Source organism: Fistularia commersonii, chromosome 2, assembly GCF_037954325.1.
Source record: "Fistularia commersonii isolate RoL2024-O1a breed Wild chromosome 2, RoL_Fcom_v1.0, whole genome shotgun sequence".
NCBI lineage: Eukaryota > Metazoa > Chordata > Actinopteri > Syngnathiformes > Fistulariidae > Fistularia > Fistularia commersonii.
The window spans coordinates 15,514,900-15,531,998 of NC_141285.1; the positions used below are offsets into that span (position 1 = coordinate 15,514,900).

The 17,099-nt window shown below is 38.9% G+C and overlaps 1 protein-coding gene across 2 annotated transcripts in view; it reads left to right on the forward strand.

Moving 5' to 3' along the window:
- Positions 1-13,709, forward strand: part of LOC147236511 (zinc finger matrin-type protein 4) — a 53,580-nt gene extending 39,871 nt beyond the window's left edge. For both annotated transcript variants that reach the window (XM_086169944.1, XM_086169934.1), the window contains 2 exons: positions 778-874; positions 11,995-13,709. In XM_086169944.1, coding sequence (XP_086026070.1) covers positions 778-874; positions 11,995-12,016 — 119 coding nt within the window. In that variant the 3' untranslated portion in view covers positions 12,017-13,709. The remainder of the gene's footprint in view (positions 1-777; positions 875-11,994) is intronic.
- Positions 13,710-17,099: the final 3,390 nt, after the last annotated feature.

Sequence of the window (17,099 nt, forward strand, 5' to 3'; positions counted from 1 at the left end):
TAATATTTAAAGTCTTAATCTGATTTCTGGAAATCTTGCAACACACCATTACGAGGCCCTAAATATCAAGGCAATAATTTCAACATAATTGCTACTGTGACATTGTTTCCATTTTTGCTGCAATACAGAAGCATGAAATTTATGCAATTTAGTAGCAATACTGCTACTTAACTGCTTCCTCCTTTTAGTCTTGGCATTTTAGTGTGCATCTTCTTCCTTTTTTTTCCCACTGAAAATTACATCTTTTCCTTTTGTGTGCCTTACCCCCCACCCGAACTCTCTACCCCCCGTCTCTCACTCTGTTAGCATCTCCAACCACATCTATCTATTTTTGGGTGTGCATCCTGACCACCTGCAAACCCTCTAATTAGTTCACATCTGCGTGAGCTCCATCAGCTCAACCGCACATTCACCTGCAAAATACTGTCATGAACACATGAACAGACATACACTGTGTTTAACACAAATACACCAATCTGTACTATTTTTTTCTATACACACACACAGCAGGAGAAGAGCAATGGTCTAAAGATCACATAATAATAATTCTTAGTATGATTAGGGCAATCAAAGCTATCTACAAATATCTAATTTGGAAAATTACTCTCCTGTGCATCGAGAAAAATAGGTTGTTTGATGCTGTCAATGTTTGTCCTGTTATTGGCCTTTTGCTGTCGCTGACAAAGATAATGATAATTATGCCTGCAAGGATCTTTATGGTACAAACTACTCCAAAAGTAGCCTGAAAATAACTTCTACTGCTATGTTTGTCTCCAGGGCTGCGCAGCAGTTACTCCTGCAGTGTCTGCAATGTTGTCCTGAACTCCATCGAGCAGTACCACGCACACCTCCAGGGCTCCAAACACCAGAACAAGTGAGAAGAACAGCTCATCACTGTCATCACACCATTCCTCCTGCTTTTGGGAAAATATAGAGGAGAAAAAACAAAAGGTTCTATGGTTCTCCCTGCGTCATAAAGGAAAAGTGTTTTAGAGATAGTCTGTTACCTTACAAATTTACAAGATAATATGAATTTAAAATCAGTAAGGTAAGAACTAGGTAATCAGCATAAAGACAGAGGAGTCACTATAATACAGTATGCTATTTTTTAGAAATGGACTTGAACTTTGTGTTTTTGTTTAAAACTGCAAGCTGAGCTTAATTGGGAAAATGAACTACAGTGCATTCAAGTCACCACAAAAGAGGCAAACATGCTGAAATGGTAAAGTGTTGTGCAATCGACTATGTGAATAGATCAGGTTAAATTTAAACACATACTGCTGATAGCTGGATAAATAATGCATGGTAGGCAGGATTTTTAATTCAAATGATCAAGGTGAATCCAATCCTGGGAATTTCATAAATATTAAGGGTTGTTTTGTTTTTTGAAGAAGAAGAAGCACTTTATACTTGCCTACCTGAAATGACATTGAAATACAGATTGCAATGGAAAAAAAGCTGGTTGGTTTTCTATCCCAAAGATGCGAGCCAGAACCCACTGATTTGTGAAGTCTAAAAATGTTCGTATTGCCTGTGGCTGTGAAGTGTTCACTGCCGGTGAATTTTTATGGAACTACAATTAATCTTTTATTTTTGCGTGGAGAGTGGGCACTATTCCACATTAGTCAGTAAAGCACTATTAAGTGGTATCTTGTTTATATTTAGGGACTCCAAACATCTTATCGAACTCCAAATGGGACTGTGATAGGACACAGTTACATTTCATGCATTTTCCATGAGATGCAGGAGCATGATGACAGCTTCTGTGTGTGTGCACTTGGACATGCATGTGTGTGTGTGTGTGTGTGTGTGTGTGTGTCTGTGTGTGTGTGTGTGTGTGTCAGTGAAAGTTTGAAAATTATCAACGGTTTAAATTTTCAGAAAAAAAGAGGGCTTGAAAGATACTCTGAGTTTTTGCTATTTTTTGTATTTTTTTTCCTTTTTTTCTTTTTATTCAAAGTTGAAGTGCTTCAGTTCAAGTGTATGTATTTATCTGCCCTATAGCCTAAGTTTCTCTGGGCTGCCTGCACCAATTTTTGAAATTACTTCACTCCCGGGCAGAGAGTGGAGGGTGAAGGTAGAAAATCAACTGTGACCATAATTAAGCAAAACCTACCCTGGCTTTACCCCTCCTCCATTAATTTCAGATTCCCATTGGGTGTTTCGTTGGCTCCATTGGAAACATTCCAGAAGACACAATTTTGTTTTCCTAGCCTAAATCCAATAAGGGGATGTGTGGCTTAGTGCTCAGACTAAGTTTTACGGATTGACTCCCTGCTACTTAACACACGCAGTCAGAAGTCTTCTTCTTCCCCTTTCGGCTTTTCCCATCAGGGTTCACCGTAGCGAATCAACCTTCTCCACCTAACCCTATTCTCTGTATCCTCCTCTCTCACACCAACTACCTTCACATCCTCTCTCACTACGTCCATAAATCTTCTCCTTGGTCTTCCTCATGACCTCCTGCCTGGCAGCTCCAATTCCAGCATCAGTCTACCAACATATTCACTCTCCCTCCTCTGGACATGACCAAACCATCTCAGTCTGGCTTCTCTGACCTTCTCTGCAAAACATCTAAAAGCACAGCAATCATATTCTTCTTTTCATTCCATTCTTTTTTGCCGCAGTTATTTTGTATCTCCCCTCAATGAATGCACATAAAGCCATCAGCAATTTCCAGTCCTTGTTAGCAACTGGCCGGTCAGCATATATCTAACTGGCCCCACTATAAAAATTGAAAACTGGTAAAATTCATCCATCCATCCATCTTCTGGTGCTTATGCTGCACTCAGGGTCGCAGGGGATGCTAGAGCCTATCCCAGCTGTCATCAGGCAAGAGGCGGGGTACACCCTGGGCCGGTCAGCAGTCAATTGCTGGGCTGCATATATAGACAAACAATCATTCACTCACTCACTCGGAGCAATTTTCCCAATTTTTTCTAATCAACCTGCAAGTTTTTGGACTGCGGGAGGAAACTAGAGAACCCGGAGGAAACAGACACAGGGAGAACATGCAAACACCACACAGAAGGGTCCCCTTGTCAGAATCAAATCAGGGTCCTTTGTGCCGTAAGGCCGAAGTGCTACCCACTGCGCAATGGTAAAATTTGTGTGTCAGATTTTGCATGAATTAAAGATTGTACAGTGCAAACTTTTGCCTGAAGGTGCACGTGCATGCAGACACCACTAAACAATGTCGCCCCAAATTTTACGTTCTGCATTTTTCACAAACTAAAAGATTCATATTAATAAAGTATGTCAGCAATTGTATTGAATCGTCAGCAGTTGCATAACAGCGATGAGCCAACTACTTTGTAGACCCCTCCGTTTCCAAGACCATTGAGGGTTAATGCCTCTGGCCAATGAGAAGGTGGTTTAATGTCGCAATGCTGTTTTCTCCATGTCAAAACTCAGAGTTAAGCATATTGTTCTCTTTGATTTTTTAAAAACAAGCGGTGTCTTTGCATTTGGAACTTAAAAGAGACAGCCTTTGGAGACATGCTAGGATATAGTAGCTTGTGTATAGCAACATGTTCATCAACAGAAGGGGAGAATGCCAGAAAGATTTTCCACATTTGATAATCAGACACAGCCTTAACACACAGATATAATTCTAACCATGTGAGAGCAGGTGGGAATTAATTTTACATCCTTTGGATGACAGACAAGGGTTGCGTTGCTTATGTTTGACTGCTATGGATTGCAAAGTTTATCATGTAGATTCTGTATAAATTGGGCTAGATCAGCACATGCAAGGTCTCATTAGGAATTCTATAATGATGGCACTCATGCAAAGCCATTTTACTAAGGACTCTGACTTCATTATGGATAACTAGTTGTGAGTCCACTCACATCAAAGTGGAGACATCGGCACCAGATAAGAAGTGAACATATAGAAAATATAGAGATGAAAACCTCAGTCAAAAATCAAACAAGGAAATATAAAAGAAAAAAAAGTCAAAGAAAATCTGTTAAAAACAGTTAGTAGATCTACTCATTAATAATGGATTATAAGGCTCAAAAACATCATGTCCTAATCATTACTGCACAGACAGATGAGATATATATATATAATCATTATATATTTATCTGTGATCCATGGTAACCACAGTGGTACATAACTTTCGCCCATGTCAATTTCACTGTCGTTATGCGGACAAGGTCTGACACACTGACAGTTGTTTTTAAGAGAAAGTAAGAATAAGCAAGACAGATTGAAACAAGAGTATGTGCCACCAACATGATTAAATGGACAGGCAGACAGATGCACTGCCAAAGGAAGGCAATGAGTAAGACAGAGACAAATGGAAGAAAAGGACAGAGATTGGTAAAGACTAAAAAGGAAGAGTGACAGATGAAATGGAAAAGCGCAGAAATAAACAATAAAAAAAGGAAACATGTGATAGAGAGAAAGGTGCAAAGAGCATGAGGAATTTAAATGGCGTGCCATTGGGAAGAAATCTCCATAAATTGAGCTGAAAGGTTGAGCTGAAGAGAAGTTGGTAAAAAATGTAAAAAAAAAACCAATGGCAGTGCTTTACTAGCTGGGATGGATGGGGATGGATGGGGATAGATTTGGACAATTGTGACACACAGATCCTTAGATAATTACCAGGGAGATTTACAGGAGTGGCAGTGGTTGGTGAAGAGAAGGAGAAAGCATCTCCTGCACCTTTATCAGGCTGCAGAAAGTGGTCTTCAGTGGAGGACATTTGAAGCAAAAATGGATGATGGAGCCAAGGTTAAGAGATTTCATGGGGGCCAGTGTTAGTGCACCTTAAAGTTGATGCACTCAAGTCTGCATGCATTCCCGCCTGTTATGCCATGATATGAAGAGCAGTTTGGTTCATTGAGAGCATGTGAGATGAAGTGATTTTGAAAAAAGTCCTTGTGATGAAATTCTAGTTTCCAATCATCTGAGGCAATCTCTTGTTTCTGATGAGTTCATTTGTATAAAACTTCTTTATGGGCAGATTTTATTGGTAATGCAAATTTTGAAGGTGGTACTTCAGTTTTACAAGATATTTATAACCATAAATCTGGATCCAAAAACATCCTGATTGTCATGCATTCCCATAGAAGGCGGAACATTTACAGATTCATAACCATGTATAAGTTAGCCTTGGTCCACCTTGCCTTTAATAATCCTTTACTCCCTCATGGGGAAATTTGTTCTCTGCAATTAACCCATCATGGATGAACCATGAGCAGTAGGATACCATCGATCAGCACCAGGGGAGCAGATAGGGGTCCAGTGTTTTGCTCAACAACACTTCGACACACGAGCCGGGAATCGAACCAGTCCTCTGTGGAGAGGGGTCACTGAATGAAATTAAGAAAGTTCTGCAGACATGATAAGATTCATCAGCAAGTACCTTAACTTGTTTGACTTGTATGGGGCAGACTGCTGCAGGAGGTAGAGTAACCGTCTTTGGAACCAAACAGTCCTGATTCCATTCCTGGTTTCTCCTAGTGTGTTGAAGTGCTGTTAAGCAAGACACTGAACCCCGAACTGTCACCCCGGCACTGATGGACAGCAGCTCATGGTTCATCCATTTTCTCACGATTAATAAAGGATAGATTATTATATGCCTATATTTTCATTTTTCAATTCATAGGTGAATTATTTATTATTATTATTGGCATTAAGTGTGAAAGTATATCTGGGACCTGTGAAATCATATTGAATTTAATGCTTTTGTTAGTTTGAGTTGTTCGCTTTTAGCATTGTCGTAACATTACAAGTGAAATTCCAACTGTGTTAAAAAAAAATGCCATCCTTTATTCACAATTCTGCACATCTGTGGATGCTGGGTACTTCCTCCATGAAGTATTTGAAGGACTGCAGACATATAGTGTGCACAAAGTGTGGAAATAGTCTATGAGCGAGCCCCTAAAAGCACAATGAGTTTTGCAGCTCAGCAGCCTCAAGTCTTCACAGACATACTACAAACACACGGTGAAGTCTGCAAGATTGAATGCTGGTTCTCAAAATAAGACTTTCCAGTTCTTTCTCACTGCATCAGTTCTTTGGGAGAAAGAACAAGACAGGGGGCTCCACCAAGTCAACCTCACATCTTCAGCCTTCACCAAGTCATTCGGGTACAACCGAAGACAGTTCAACATATTTGCTTGAAATCACTCATACAAATATGTACACTCACATTACCCAATCCCCAAATCGCTGTGCAGTGATATGATAGCAAGAGAACCCCATGTCGGGCTGCATTGTGCTGCAAATTGTGCAAACCGTCACTTTTCTGCTGACCTGTGAGTGTAGAAATCCTAATGCACACACAAGAAAACCTTGGAGGCTTGACGAGTTTAGAAAAAGAGGGCAAAAGAATTCATGGGCCGTGTGTGTGTGTGTGTGTGTGTGTTCATTAGTGTCAGCTTGTATTTAATGCACTTGACATGAATAAAAGTAAAGTTTTTCCCTTTAAGAAAGAGCTGTCTGATAATGAATGGCCACACATTAGATTTGGGTTTTGCTATTTTTCCAGCTAGAGTGGTGTTCAAAAAGGACGCATCCATGAAAGTGTGTAAAATTTGCTTGTGTTCCCAGCTGACAGCGGGGGGGATGTTATTGGGGGTATGTCATCATAAGACAACAACACATTTCTCTCTTCTACAAAAAGCTGGATAAGGCAATGCCAACTACCCTTATCAGCAACACACAACTGCTTTGTACATTGTCAGCTGCAGAATCCCAAACTGATCAGCACCAATCCGCCTACTGATATGGGAAATATAAATGCCTAAATTACAACAGCAACAATAAATTACGCATCATTTTGAGGTTTACAGAAATTTGCCATAAGAGGAGTTCTCCAAGCTCAAATGAAGACCTGACAAATAAAGATAATTCTTGCAAAATACAGCCACTCTTGACCGAGGACACATGCTATTATTTGGGTGTTTCATCCATTTTGTAAGAGATGGCCGTGATTCAAAAAATACATTATTTCAATCTTCAAATATGGCACTGCAAAGATGCATACTCATTACAAGCTTTTGATTTTGAACAATTATCATTTTGATAGAGGGGAACAACAATGCAGTCCTGATGAGGGCAAAGATGGGAAAAAAATATGTATTTAAAGTATATCTAAGTCATATAGTCTAACAGATGTGGGTAATAATTTACACCGAGGGGAAAAGTGGAGTTCTTCACACCTCAGTGTTGATTAAGTAATAGGACATTGTTGACACTAACTGCAATTTTATTCACTCCTGGGTATACAGCATTACAAATAATTGGTTAAGGCCTGTTCCAGATAGACTGAGTTTCCTGTTGAGAGACATGTCCTTGTGATAAAAAAAAACAACTCGGGAAAAAGGCTGTGCAGTATTTTCAGCTCAGTATAATACAACATTATTTTACACAATGCTTTGATATTCACAGATTCTATTAATACCCTTTTGTGCCTCCCAAGACTTTTGCAGAAGATAAAGTTGTCATGCAGACATGACAGACAGCAACCAAGCAGAGCCGTGAGGTGTTATATCTGATGTTCATTTCTTGCAGTTTTGTTAACAATGATTTTGTTTGTGTGTGTGTGTGAGTATGTATGGGTGTCTGTCTGTCTGTCTGTCTGTGTTTCTTGTTTGTTTTTGTAAAATGCTGGCAAAATCCATTCTTGCATCCATTCTTTGGCTTACTTTTGAAATACACAGAGAAAGACACAGTGCTTTCAGCTGAATATAGTGCATCTAATTTCATTGTAGTTGTGGTACTTAATATAAATAAAATTGGCATTCATAGCAACACTCAAAAGTTGCAATTCATTAAAAAAAATAATGTAAAGAGAGAATCTGTGTAATCTGTGTGTGCTTTTAGTTTCCTGACAAAATACCAGATATAATGATGATTAGCAGATATATTTTTTTTTTTCTCACAAAACCAATTTTCAATTTACATTGTGAAGGACAATAAATGTCCCTAATAGTATAAACACTTACAGAATGCACGTTAGTAGATCTTATATTTTAGCTGTGAAAAGAGGCTGGATATCTCACTGTCAAACAAATGTTAGTCACGCCACTGCCAACCTCAATGCCAATTTGGAAATATCCACAATAAGACCGTCTATATAAATGCAGAATTATCAGCATTTATTATCATCAACTCTGTCATCAGAAATGTTCCATTTGAATTTGTTCATGACAACAAATAATACAAAGCCAAATTAGTGCTGTATCAAGCTCATTGTCACAGTGGAGGTTTTCCTCAAAGCTTTGGTAGATTTTATGCAACAATTACCAGCAAATGTATTCAGTGTGAAAGTTTTTTTTTTTTTTCCCAAGTAGTACACATGCTTTAGAATAAAACGAAAAAGGGAGGAATACAAGGAAATGCACTAATTGGCTCTCTGGGGGCCACAAGAGAAAATATAGCAACCAGTAAAGCACATCTAACTTGATGGGAAATATCAGCATGTTTATATTGCTGACTGGTGACACTGCCTGCATTTAACTAGTCGCCTGAAAATAAATGAGTCATTAATTCTTTCATGAGCATGCGGCATGGTAGGTTGCACAGCCTTTGCTCTCCGGATGTGTTTTCATAATATGATTCTGACCTCTGGCCTGTCTTTATGCGCCTAGTCTATGCTTGCGTATGACTGTGACTGGCTGATGTTGATAGTAACGCAGGCCTCAGGGGTATAAGCATGAGGTTGGGGACAATCCATTTAGCCTACTCACCCTGGTAATTATTCAGCATCAGTATCACAGAGGACACATACGCACGAACTGCAAAACTTACTAAAGCACATTTAAGAGGAAGAGACAACAGGAGGAGCAAAGCACTTGAGATGTTACAGAGCTAACAGTAAAATAACTCAGTGCAAACGGATGCACTGTCGACCTGCTAAAAGGGCAGGCTAGCTGCACGTACTCTATATGTACAAGACAGAGGCGAGACAAGCGATGCTATATGGCCTAGAAACAGTAACAATGACGAAATGACAGGAGGCAGAGCTAGAGGTCGCTGAAATGAAGATGCTAAGGTTCTCTTTGGGAGTGACCAGGATGGAGAGGATCAGGAATTAGTCGATCATAGGAACAGCACCCGTTAGATGTTTTGCAGAGAAGGTCAGAGAAGCCAGACTGAGATGGTTCAATCATGTACAGAGGAGGGATAGTGAATATATTGGTAGGTGGATGCTGGAATTGGAGCTGCCAGGCAGGAGGTCTCAAGGAAGACCAAAGAGAAGATTTATGGACATAGTGAGAGAGGATATGAAGATAGTTGGTGTGAGAGAGGAGGATACAGAGAATAAAGATTCGATGGAGAAGGTTGATTCACTGTGGCGACCCCTGAAGGGAAAAGCCAAAAGGAGAAGAAGCTGCATGTACTCTGTGTGTGTGTGTGTGTGTGTGTGTGTGTGTGTGTGTGTGTGTGTGTGTGTGTGTGTGTCCTTGAGTAAGAATATGCACATCTTCTTCCAGCTTAAGACAAAGTGAAAGGTTAATTCAGGACAGTCACTGGTTAACTTTAAGATGCGTTAACACATTAACATGTCTCCACAAGCATAGTTGAACACACACACAGTCCCAGGCACATGGGTCACTCTCTCATCATCTCACCACAAAAGGCATTTGCCTTTGGGTTCCGTCACACCTTCTGGTGAACAGTCTTTCAAATGCTCACTTTTTTTACTGATATACACATGCATTTTCTCAAGTATTCTGTCTGTTATTTTAATAAGAGGCAGGGGGAGAAGTACTGTATATCACAATAGTAGAATGACTCACAGTACTGCCGCCACAGAAATTGTCAAACTGTCTATCTGGCACACACCCTGGGTGAAAAGGTAACTTTTACATCCTCGGAATGGTCTCCCTCAGATTCTTACAATTTTGTAATTTCTCTCATGCACTCTCATCACTATATATGCCACATACCACATGTGAAGCACCAACAGAGATTATTGGATTAGTCTATTAACAATTCACTCTGTTGATTCTATAGTGACCATGACCTTTTTTAATTCAATACCCATACCTTTTCTACTGCCTTGCACTTAACTTTGGGTATGTAAACTCTTTTGCACTCATCTTTTCTCCCTACGTGCATCATCTCTATACCAAGATCTATATTAAATTTACGAATATTGCGTATACAATGGATGTTGCGCATGACAAAGTGTGTACATGGTATCAAAAAAAAAAATCAGCAACATTTCTGCAACACAATTGTTTTATTATCTATAACATGGACCTGATATGACCAAAATATGTTCTTGCCCCTTTTGAAAAAAGTATCTCCTGGTTTGGAAAAATGAATTGTATCCCGTAACAACAGGTTGAGCTGCCTAAAATCCTAATTATAAAATATAAATGAAAAAATTTGAGTAAAGCTGTGGATAAAAAGTGATTGGATATAATAAGCGATCATTCACCATATCATTGATAAAGAGGTCAAGAGAACTCGTCCAATCAGAGAGGATCCAGTGGCCTAGTTATGCTGCGGTACATTTTTCTGGCATGGTCTGGGTCCTCCTTTTTCCTGTCATGAAATGTTGCTGTCCTCTTGGTAGTAATATTATAATTTGAAGAGAATGTGCCTTTGAGGATTCATAGATGACTTTTGCAGCCACTAGAAATCAACTTGGTCTCAGAACATTAGACTATGAAAGATCTTGTCACCTGTGGATTATCTAAAGACATTTAGACCTAACACTGATTGTGCAATGTACAGTTTTATAAATTCTGTATTAGCTGCCACCCATTTCAAATAATAGAGGATGAGAATGTATATCCAGCGAAGCTAAATATCTCAAACAACAACTTTAACACCTCTAGGCTGCATTCTTCACTGTCATCAAAAAACCTTTGACCTCTCCTCCTGGTCCAGCACAGAACCTCATATCAGTTTTTTTTTTAATATTTCATTTCTTTCTACACTCCCACCTTTCCCCGCCCAGAGAACAATACAGGACCCCAGAATTATTTGGCCTCCCACATCTCTGAGAAACCAACAACCTTAGATGAATCCTGACAGAGCAGACAGGGTCTAGAGGCCACTAGTCCAACATCCATTACCAGGATAGGTGCTGACAGCTGTGGTCCCTGTGTATCACTTCTTCTTTATCTCTTTTTCTGTGTCTGTACTGGAAGTGCATGCATTCTCTAATTCTCCACAAATCTTCACTCCATTTTATGTTCTGAAATGAAAACAGCTGCATTCCGTGTTCGGTTTAGGGACCTATGTTATTTCAGACATAAAAAAACACACATAGAGATTCACCGTTTCTCCCCAAAAAAAGAGGAAAAAAAAAAAAAAAAAAAAATCAAATATTACCACACACTTTCACTGATATTAGCAACAGGAATACTTGAGATTTTGCTTACTTAATTGTTCTCCTCTTATGGATCAAAATTAATTTTATTAGAAATGCTTATTTAAGTTGGTTTTGATTAGCATGATCTTTAGTCAAATTTGTCTCTTTGTTATAATTAAGTATAGCGTGTTTGCCTCTGGAGTTGCTTTGTTTCATGTTGATAAAGCTGCAGCCATGGTGACTGTCATAATGAAAACAATCAGTAGCTCAAGATAAAGGCCAAATCCACAGTAATTATTACACCTTCAACATGAAAGCTCATGGTTTTATCTCCATTTTATTTTAATTTGGAGAGCAGCCAAATAGACGGCATTCTAGATGGCTGTAATTAAAAGAATATTATGAAACAGACTGTTACTTAAAGCATCACATTGAAGTATTCAATTCTACTCATTGCTAAGATTGGACAATTTCTGCACTGCATTCATTACCACTGAGGAGTGTTTATTTGATATCACATGCTATGTTAAGAATGCCATTATACATCTGTTTACCTGTAAATGAGATTACACACTGAGGCCTGAGCATGCTCTAAATAGGATACCTCCCCTTGCAGGCTTCATGTTGCCTGTGGCAAAAGAGCCCTGTCTTGTCAGATGTACCTGTGTCAGAGACTTACAAATTCTTTCCTGTGTTTCACTTTCAGCCTGAAGCAACACCAGCAGTAAAGCCACTGAGACAGGCCACCCGAGAAAGAGAGGAAGCTTGATGGAATAACTTTTCAAATCCTGATGTATGTCAGAAGCTAAAGACTTTGAGCAAGAAGTAAAGAAGTCACTCCAGCGTGAGGCAGATTGTGTGTGTGTGTGTGTGTGTGTGTGTGTGTGTGTGTGTGTGTGTGTGTGTGTGTGTGTGTGTGTGTATGTGGTGCGTGTCTGTCTGTCTGTCTGTCTGTCTGTGTCTGTCTGTGTCTGTCTGTATCTGATTTTGGGTGTTAAGGGCATATGTGTGCACATCTGCAGAATGCATGTATAGGTCATTGTCAGGGTGTTTATTTCTATCTTTGATCTAAAATATATCTTTGAGATTTATTTTTCACCTAAGTGTTTGACACGAGATCTCAACACCAATAAGCTGTCAAAAGAAAGACGGCTGCATGTTGCCATAAAACTAAAATTAAACTGATGTCAGTGCATTGCCCAGAGTGTTAACAAATATAATAATGATAGTCATAGAACAGCAGTTGTAATAACCATGTTACAAGCCACACCCAAGTGTTCTGACAGTGATCCAAGTCTAAAAACAACACTGTTTTTACATGCAATGAGGCTAATTGTGGCACGTGCAGGGTTTACTTTCAGATCACTTGAGACCTACTCAGGCCCATGCTTTCAAATCCAAGGACATGAAAACTCCCAATGACCTCAGACTGCATGAATTTTCATGACTTCTTTTTCATTTTAAACATTTGTTGCCTATAAATGTTGTGGGTTGTTGTCATGTTATTTAAATGATGATGTGTCATTTTTGGAAACCAGTTTTCTTATATTCCATACAAACCAAACCCTGGATATGTGGCATGGATACAGTACAAATAGAGAAGAGCAGCACAAGGACATTTAAACGCCTGCTATTGTGTGAGGTTCTGTGCAACTATTCTAATCATTTGCTGTTAGAAACATTCCTACAGAACCAAGTACTGATGTCAGATGCACAAGATTTCTCTGCTCTAGTGGGAAGAACACAAAGATTTTTTTTATTTTTATGTCACTATGGGCAGAGGAAAAACTTGCAAACCATGTAGCAGTCAGTGTACAATTCAACTGGGATGTTATTCAATGCATGCAAAGTGTAAAACAGTGCATTCACTGGCCTTTTTTTAAACCTATTGCTTGCGTGTTTTGGCAATAGCGCTGCTTTCTAGTGATTGCTTCATAATGCATTGCTGAATATGCTCTGCACCTAGACAAAGTCGCATTTTAACAACTGCCTTTGTATCACCACTTCATATACCGAGTTAAAAATATCAAAAGCTGTCCCAACTTACTGTTACTCCTCTCATCGAAATGACACTTAAATAATTCTACAAAAAAAAAACATTTGTAGCACCTTAAGATAAAACAAAGATGTTTTCTTCTGTTAGTTATTACTTGATGAAGTTTGTTGTGTTTTTTTCTGTTCATACTATTTTTTTCCTTTACTTTATGTGTTTTAATGGTGAAGAGAGTGAACCCAGACGTATGGAAGAGTTAATGGGTTTTATGCAATCACAATGTAATATTAGCAACCATGCAATGCCATGTTGAAGTTAAGTAGTTCAACAAAGCAAAAAAAAAAAATGTTTTGTGAGTCACAGGGCAATAAGAGATGTTACAATGAATATTATAGGGAATTGCAAATATAGTAACAAAGAAATTAAAATTAAGTGTCTGTGTGTGTGATTTAATGGATATCCATCCCAGAAATAGTTTACCATTGTTCCTTCATCTCAGCGGATAATTTTATGCCATATCCATAGAACCCGGTGAGGAGAAAATTAGTGACCATTTTACCAAAACCATTTAGATAACGGCTGTTTTTATGGGGATCACAATATCGCGTGTGAGAAGACGGTTTGTTCACCATTATGTCTGTTTCGTGACTTTATGGCCAGTGAATTTATGAAATATCCAGGGCTTTAATGCAAGACTTTAAACGTGAATTTTAAGCACCCACATCTTTGATGGTGATAAAGCGCATCATGAAAGTTTCGATGACGTTTTATGCTGAACCCTTTCCCCTTCACCACTATTGAGTTCACAGTAACAAGTGTCGGTGTGTGTCTTTGTTAGAGTGCGCAGAGAATGACTGTGCCATTAGTCACATATTTTAGCAGATGCTTCAAATGACAGAGATGTATTTGTGGTTGGAATTATGTGAAATGTCTCATGCAGGAGGGTGTCTGTTTATGCAGAGCGGTCTGTTGCACTGGCAGTGGAGGATTTGCTGTGAGCACACATGATGATAAAAACACTTAAAATGAAAACGGCATCTGTTTTCTCTGGCAAATTCAGTTGTTTTTTTCTACTTCTACTTTGACTGGCAGTACACACAAATAAGTCTTATTTTAACTTTAGTCTATAGATTAGTTTATCAGATAGAAATCTCACTGAAGCCATAATCCTAAAAATGATGATCCAATTCAGTCGGCGTCATGTGCAGAAGTCAGTCAGAATTAAAAGATTAGCTGCTCAGCAAGGCTGGGTGAACTTTGCAATCTCCAGAATAAATGTGTAACCATAAACCATGCATATAAGACAAGTATCTACCAACTATCAACACTGTTTCACATTAACATATGTGACAAGAGCAATGATACTTATCATATCTCCATACATTCCAGTGTGTGTTTTTGTGTTAAAATCTGGAGGTAGCTGTTGTTTTAACTGTCACTTTAACAATTGCAACACAAAACATGGTGCTTTCCTCATAATAAGGATGAATTCTTCCGCCTTGACATAATCGAAATCTCTTCCCAAACACGGATTGCTGTGTCGTGCTGTCAGTGATGACGTTTATTTAGAAATGGTGGGTATGGACATTAACTTTCTGATTCAAAAACATGAGATAATGTGAATCGTTCAATTCAGGAGGCGTACGATACCACATACGATATAATTGTTTTATGACAATGTTTTTCTGCTCACTTCTCACTTCAATACTGTAGTATTTAGATATATAGGAATTTTTTTCCCCATTACAGCACAGTGGGGCAGTGGCAAGCGCTTCAGCCTCACAGCGCAAGGGACCCTGGTTCGATTCCGACAAGGGGGAGCATGTTTGTGTGCATGTTTGCACGTTCTGCAAACACGCACACTTGTCTGCATGGGTACCCTTCCAGGTTAATTTGAAAAAATTGGGAAAATTACCCGGAATGAGTGATTGAATCCTGTCTGTCTTTGTATGTAGCCCTGTGATTGACTGGCAACCAGTCCAGGGTGTACCCTGCCTCTGTCTGATAACAGCTGGGCTAGGCTCCAGCATCCCCCGCAACCCTGAGTAAAGGATAAGTTGTAGAAGATGGATGGATGGGTGAAGATTTTTGCCAACCCTCACCACTTACACTTTGTGGATTAGTAGTTTATATATCATATGCGCAAGCTTTTTTCTTGTCAAAGCTGTGGGGTTTACTTGCACAGGCATAACACATTTTTTCCACCAAGGTCCAAACTCATCATTAATTCATGTGGACAAGAAATGTCATGAAGGTGTGATCTGAAATGTGTTCTGTGAACCACTTAGATGACCCAATGTGAATTGGAAAAAAAGCTAAAAATACTCAGAATATGTGGAAACTAGATTGGGTTTGTTCTCATGCAGCACAATGGCGTGGGGAAGGGTGGAAATATGAGGTCGACCAAAAGAAGTATCATAAGAGCACATTTTTCCTAAAAAAATTGGTAAAATAAACAGGCATAATAAAGCTCTAGTGCTATATATTTGCACAGTTAGACCGAAATAGACTTAAAAAAAAAGTTTTTATCCTTGCTGTCGTAAAGTAAATTCTTTCAGTGGAAATCCAACTCTTTATTTACAATAGAGCGTATAAAACGGCGCTGAATGTAAGGATCAAAAAGGAAGAAAGAAGAAGGAGAAAAGGGAAATCACTGTAAACTTGAAATGCTGTGCACTCTAAATGGCCCAATAAAGGCAACAGGAGATTAACTAAATAAAAGATTAAAGCTGGTATTTTGTCATTTCCCCAGCACCATCCATCTACTCCGTACCATAAGTAAAGGGGTGTGAGAATTCTAGGCCATCACTCCACTTAGCCTGTTATCTTTGCTCATACATATTCAACGACCCTATCACTGTAACCCTCCATGCCGCTGGATGTGTTTCTGCAAAGGTAATCTTTCTGTTGTGGGTGCAGGAATGAGTTCAAAGCCCAGCTTCTTGAACTTCATTTAAGTATTTATGTCTTCCAGCCTCAGAGTAGCTTTGACTGTGCAGAATGTCACCAATGAGGTCAGATTTCATTTTAACCCTTTAAGTCTAAATTGTATGTCACATTTGAAGTATCTGTTAAGGGAAAAGGTAATCTAAAGGGAACTGCTTTCCCTTAAAATCCCTAATGACATGATGATAAATTAAGGGATGAGGTCTGATTTATTTTCTGATTCTGATTCTACTGAACTTTTTCTGAAAGTGGGATTACTTCTACTGATTGATAAACTAAAATCGGCACAACAGAACACTGGTCTCAGTATGATTTCAAACTGCAGATCCTTCTGCCTTCCTCTTTTATTTGGTCAATCACAGTTGCAATGACCTTGAATAATGAAAAGGGCCAAAACCATATTTTATTGGGTACAGGTTTTAACACAAGGACTGACCAGGAAAACATCTCTTATGAAATTCCCTGTGCAGCATCAGGCATTACTGAAGGTACTTTTATGCCTCCACAAAATATCTCCCGCAGCTGAATGGGATTAAATGACCTAGATGGTTTATTTACTTTGAAAGATTGCCAAAATACATTTAATGCTTTTACTGTGATAAAAATTTGTTTGATGAAATTCTGAAAGTATTAAGCAGGATGAAGTCTGTTTACATTCATGCAAATACATGCATTACTCTGATTGGCTGTTTGCGGTACATACAGTATAACTGATTTGGTTGTAGAATCACATCTTACATAGACTGGGTTATGGCTTGTCCTGGCCATGATAGTTCTTGATATGAAACATAAATTTAAAAAACACAGGTCTCTGGTAATGCTAGGTTGCTGTGAACTATCTCTTATAATTCTGTCAGTCTAAAAATGGTAGA